The following is a 6,736-nucleotide window of genomic DNA, read 5'->3' as shown; positions in this document are numbered from 1 at the left end:
AGAGAGAGAGAGAAAGATAGATAGATAAAGAGTGAATGACGGACATGTACTCACAAACATCATAAATCTGAGGAAAAAGAAACATCATATTTTTCAGTTTAGTAATTGCACAATTTTTACTTGACGTGTAAGTTATTGATGAAAAAGTTACTGTGCTAAAGCGATCTATGCTCCATGTCTTTTCCTTTCTTTCTGGAAGCAGCATAAAGTAATGGATTAACGGCTTTGTCATTCATTGTAGTGTCAAATTCAAATTATCGTGCGCGAAAACAGCATATTAACCATGTTCATAGTTATCTGACATTCGTTACAATCCTTCTACATTTTGCTAACAGGTGGAAGAACGAAACTTGCTGATTTCCTTGACAAGTGCTATGTGACAAGTTACGGAGGGATAGACACGCTAACACCGATTCTCAAGCGGTGATGGAGAGACAAATAATTGCTTGTCATGAATGTTTGCGATTGGTGCAACACGAAAGAATCTTTTTGGTTTCTTGTTGCTTTCTTTCGATCTATTCTTTCCGTGTTTCAGTCATTAGACCACGGCCATACTGGGGCACCCCCTTGAACAATTTTTAGTCGAATGCATCGACCTCAGTAGATATCTTTCTGTAACCCTGTTATTTATTCTATCGTTCCGTTTTGCCGTACCATTTATTTACAAGGGCGTAAACACACCAGCACCTATTGCCACTTTGGGGGCAAACACAGACACAAACACACACACAAACATATACATACATATTTATACATATGTACGAAGGGCTTCTTTCAGTTTCCGCCTACCAAATCCACTCAGAAGATTTTGGTCGGCCCAAGGCGAAAGTAGGAGACACTTGCACAAAGTGCCATGCAGTGGGACTGAACGCGGAACCATGTGGTTAGAAAGCAAGCTTCTTACCACACAACAATGCCTGAGTCACTTCCTTGAATAGTTTTTAGTCGAATGACTGGACCACAGTACTTTTTCGATAGGTTCCTTTCACCAAACCGCCAAGTTTTTGGGGCATAGACGCACTAACACTGTTTCTCAATCTGTGGTGGGAGTGACAAACACACACGCACAACACATACACCTCCCCCCCCACACATATCTATGTATATACGACGGTCTTCTTTAAGTTGCTCATCTACGAAATCAACTCAAAAGTCTTTAGTCGGTCCCAAACTATAGCACAAGTCACCTATCCAAGATGCCACCCCGTGGAATTGAACTCAGAACCATGTGATTGGGAAGCACGCTTCTTACCAGACAGTCATGTCTGCAATTCATAACTATAATTTAACTCTATTAAACCAAAATAGCCATTCAGGACACAAAGAGCCGCAGCACTTCAAAATACAAAACTGTCTTTTAATGTATATACTACTTTATAAATAAAGCAAAGTAAATTCCTCAGAACAACCCAATTCGTATTTGTACATGCTAACTTTTTAGAGTCTTAAATGTTCTCTTTCTTATGTTAGGTATAATAAGGATAACTCGAATTTCATAGTTTCTAGATAGCCAAACTCCCAATTTAACTAGTACTAAAGAAAAGTGACATTAATCTCGAACCACCAGAAGATATCTTGCGAGAACATTTTTGTTCGACTTTGTTACGATTGTGCCATTTTGTCACATTCTGGCATTTCACCAAATGAAATTTAAATATTGGTCTCAAACGTTGGAACAGGGCTAGCAGTTTCTAGAGATTTCTCGGATCCCAGTGCTCAACTTGTACTTATTTTATCGAGCTTGCAAGGATTAAAAGCAAAGTCGAACACGGCGTAATTAGAACTCATGGCGTAAAATGAAATGCCACTTAGCATTTTACTCGGCGTTCTAACGATCATCCAGCTCATTGCCTTAGGGAAGTAATTTAAATATTGACAATAGATAACATAAAATCAGCAAAGATTTTACTCTCCCCAAATTAATACTCTCCCCAAATTAATAAGGCAGAAATCGGCATCATTTATTAAGAAGTCTGATTTTTAAAAACATGTATTTTTCAGGTATTGAAAAATAATTGTATTAGCTGTTTTCTTGCTTATTGTTGAAGTATGGCCAATCTTAATCAATATGTCTTATGATCAAATTCATACCAGCCGTGACCATGCTGTATTTTCGTGCATCGTGATGTACTTGCCCATCATTATTTCATAAGATAAAGTATTTGGGAGTGATTTTGTGTGCTATTTCTAACTGATTCAGAATCTACTTCATTCACTCGTTTATAGTTTAATTCACGGAGCGACCCGATTCGGCAATGTTGTTTGTCATTTGTAATATTGTTCGTACATTCTGTGCCAAGGTCCATTTACTTTCCATAAATACTGTTTAGATTCTGCAAAGTACTAGTTGAGTTTAATTTGATGTTTTCTCCCTAAGAAATGAATATCTTCCGCAAATTCCAGTATAGCTTATGACGCAACAGTTGTAAATAATGACACTACTCTACACATACTGCTGCAACGAAGTAAATGAATAGCGTAAAGTGACGCGTTGTTGGTAGAACGGTTATAGCAGTGTTTTGTATGTCCCTTTGTGCAGTAAGTTCAAATCCTAACGGAGTGAACTTTGGCTTTCATTTCTGGCCCCTTCAATAAATATACGTCAAGTACTGAGTTTAGTTTCTCTCTTGCCGCCGCAACAACCACCACCACCACCACCACCACCACCACCACCATATACAAAATAAGATTTAAAATGAAAGAGCACATAAATCTTTGTGTAGATAGCGATTATTTAATCCTTTACAATATATACAGAATCGACCGGTTTCGCTTAGTTACTCATGACTCAGTGTTATTAAATCATAATAAGTTTCAGGTATGAAAGTTTTGCGTTTATACAGGAGAGGATAACTCAGGGAATATGTTTTTTTTTGTTATCTCAAGAGATAATCAGTAAATATAATATTCCTTAGCTAAGGGGAGGTAAAACGTTTTATTTTTTTTCTGTTTTTTTTTATTTGGGAATTCCATTATATATTCATCTTAAATCCTGGTTTATATTTTTCAATAAATATGGCCTCTTTATTTAGTCATTTTTGAGCTGAGTTCCTTTCCATGCTTTGGTATAGTGGGAATATTGTGAATTTTGATTAGCACATCTGTCTATATGACACTGAGTGGTATTTGACGGTATTGAGAGAGGTGGGTTGTTGTCTGTGTAGGGAAAATCTACGTCTGAGGAACATTTCTGTAGGGCCAATATAGTTCTTACTCAAGCTGGAACATGTTATGATGGATGAGATTTTCAGATTTGCATGTGAAGTCAGTTTTAATCTTAAATGTTTCCCCCTGTGTAAAATGCAATTCTGAGCCTTCCATTATGTTGGTACATGTTCCACAGTTCGGTGGTTTACAGTTTTTAACTCTTGCTTCCGTTATGTTTCACTATAGTTTTGCATTTGTGAATATCCGCTTTCGTAGTTAAACTGTTTGTTGCTTCTGATAATTTTATGTTTTTTTTTTTCGAAAGTATATATATACTTTCGAAATCATTTATGTGAGGAACTAAGAAAGATGTGTTTATTTTGTGATCCGAACAATATTTTCACCATCTCTCAATGGACACGGCTGAAAAGTCAGTGCATGATAATTGAGGGAGAATATTATTTTATGTAGAATTTTAGTTGCTTCCCTGCCCCATAAGATTGAATTAATATACCGTTTTATCTGCCAATAGATCTAGGTATAAAAACATAAATATGGGGATTGTATGGAGATTACTTATGCAATTATTACAATGATTGCAATTAATGAGGCTCTGTTTTGCAATTCGATGTTGATTTAAGTATCAGAAAATATGTTAAGGAATATTTTTGAAGTAGATAAATAAACAAATAACAACAACATGGAAAAAGAAATATATAATACTATATAAAAAAATAATGTAAAATATGAAAAAAAAAAAAGAAATTGTATTCCACAACAAATAAGATGAAAAACAGCAGGAAGTAAAGATTAAAAACAGAAAAGAATAAAATAAGAACATTACCATTAAATTATAATGGGAAATAGCCTGAAATGGGAAACTTACGACGAAGGCGCTACAATGGAAAATAAAAGTACGTGGCAAAAAGTATCAACAAATGATATGGATGATGTATCTGTGACGAGTGATATTGAGTGACTAGAAATATGAAGGGAGATAATTGTAATATAATGGATGAATAATAGCGGTTTGCTTTGTTCGTATTTATGTTTGCGTGCTACATGAGTGGAGAATGACGAAAGCAATAAAGAGATGTTGCAGATAGACGGGGTAAAAGTTATTAAACTAGAAAAGAAAATAAATATATGTGGCTTCTATAGTTTTAAGAGCGTAACGTTTTGAGGAAGGAAAACAGATAAGCAATAGAATACAGCAAGAAACAATGGTAAGCAAACGTTGATAATATTCTTATACTCAGTTGGGCAATATTCTCCATTGTTACTCTTCTCGTAATGACAATAGCAAAAGAGACAAATAGGACTAAAATCAAAATAAAAGCAACGATTACAACAATTCTGATTTCTATATGCGATAGATAACGATAATGCTGACGGTAACCGATGACAATATAACGACAACGATAATGATTATAATGATGATGGTAGTGGTGGCAGCGGTGGTGGTAGTAGTCGTGGTGGTAAGTATATACGCACGCAAGTGCAGGCGCGTGCTCCCCTACACACACACACACACACACACACTTACACACACACACTAACACACACACACACTCACACACACATTCATATACAGAGAATTATATACATATTAATTCATTTGATTCTGTTGATGACATTGACAATGATGCGCATTAAGCCAACAACAAAAACACTCTGTTACAAATACATACATGCATGCATTCGTATATCTATGTATGCATACCTACACGCGCACATGCGTACATGCATGCATACACACATACATATATACATACATACATACATACATACATACATACAAAACGTCATGTGTGACAAACACACATTTCTGTAGTCTGGTATAAATGAAAGGCGAGCGTATAATAATGATTACTAGTTGAGAAACAATGATTGTAAAGTTTATTAATTTTTTAAGAAAAAATTAATGGTTTCTTTCTCTGAAGCCAGTGAAAATATATCCTTATACTGTTAATGAGAATAGGGAAATGTTATGTTTTCGTAACCATCATTTTACTGTGCAGTGAATCGTTTTATACACACAGATAAATTGCACTCAAACACACATACACACCCATTTATATATACATATACATATATACATACACACACACAGACAAACATCTATACGTGTGAGTATATGTATATGCATTTATGTATGTTATATATATGTATATATATATTTGTGTTCACGTGTCTGGTTGCGCATGTGTGATTGTGTGTATGCACGTCTGTGTTTGTGTGTGTATGTGTATGTGTGTGTGTGTGCGTGTGCGTGTGTGTGAATAAAACAATGTCAATGAGAGGGACTAAAAGAAGTCGTACAAAACGGCAAATATGTACGTTTATCAAACAAAAAGATTTTTTCGTAATTAAATCAAATTTTCTTTTTTACTATATAACTTAATTTTTCTTTCATTGCAGCAAACAATGGACTGTCGATTAATTGCATTAGTTAGTGTTTGTCTCTTCCTGCTGACGTCACCAGCTCTATCAGCACCAGCAGCAGATGCCAGAAGCCATCTTGAACAGGTAGGCTCACATGGTACTAATATTTGTGTTGATATCGTTCATAATCTGCTAGTTCCTTATAAACATTCTTTGCATTGTTATTATTGGTATTTTTGATAAAAAAAAATGACAGATTCTTCGGAATGACAATTCACTTAATGAAATATATGATATCGTTTCTAAGTTTAGTTTATAAAGTTCAAAATATAGCGCGTTGAAATATCCATTAAACATACAAGTGCCAATGAAACAAACTGTAGATTCAATATAATTTCTTATATAAGTACATCAAATTTTCAAGTTTGTTAGCCTGGTCTAAATACATAATGACCCTATACGTGTGATAGTAATTAAGCTGCTGTTCTGTAATTAATTTCATGATATTAATAGCGTTTTTGCCTCAGAGACTATTGCATTACGCACAATAGATTCTTAAAAATTTCTTCCGGGCGGTAATTTTTTTAAAATATATTTTTGGGAATAAAAATAATTAGAATGCTTCATACAGAATAGAAATCAAGTAAATTCTAACTTGAAGCTATGAAACATGACGACATCGTTCCAAAGGTTTCAGAAAACACGAAGAATTCGTGGACGTAAAACAGTAATAACTAATGTAAATAACTAATGTAAAACTACTTTGAATATGAGACAGACATCTATTTTCAGATAGATGTACATACATGAAGCGTGTATGTTTGGTCTGTGTGTGTATATATATATACATACACGCGCACTTACATATCTATTTTTAGAACATTGGAACTCTAAATACTTGCATGCAAATATTGGGCTGAAATACCATTTTGGATAGAAAATGTCGAAGTTTTCCTATAGAAGTCAAACGCACGTCACCTGTATTATAACAGACAGGGAATTGAGTCTCACGGACAGACTTTCACTTTTATCCAAAATAGGTTCTCAAACCAGTATTTATATAGTATTATACATAGTGCCTCGAAAGCGAATTTCCACAAAATATTTATCTGACGTTCTCTAGAAAGCTTATAATATCCTTATGACGTCAGCAACGCACAGACACACACACACACACACACACACACACACACACACACACACA

At 34.7% G+C, this 6,736-nt stretch overlaps 1 protein-coding gene across 1 annotated transcript in view; it reads left to right on the top strand.

Moving 5' to 3' along the window:
* LOC106881140 (uncharacterized) overlaps positions 1-6,736 on the top strand; it is a 74,363-nt gene that overhangs the window by 45,010 nt on the left and 22,617 nt on the right. Inside the window, exon 2 of the mRNA XM_014931425.2 lies at positions 5,569-5,676. Coding sequence (XP_014786911.1) covers positions 5,575-5,676 — 102 coding nt within the window. The 5' untranslated portion in view covers positions 5,569-5,574. The remainder of the gene's footprint in view (positions 1-5,568; positions 5,677-6,736) is intronic.

This window comes from Octopus bimaculoides, chromosome 1 (assembly GCF_001194135.2).
Source record: "Octopus bimaculoides isolate UCB-OBI-ISO-001 chromosome 1, ASM119413v2, whole genome shotgun sequence".
NCBI classification, from domain to species: Eukaryota; Metazoa; Mollusca; class Cephalopoda; order Octopoda; family Octopodidae; genus Octopus; species Octopus bimaculoides.
Note: the sequence above shows the minus strand (reverse complement) of the source record. Positions and strands in the feature narration are given on the sequence as shown.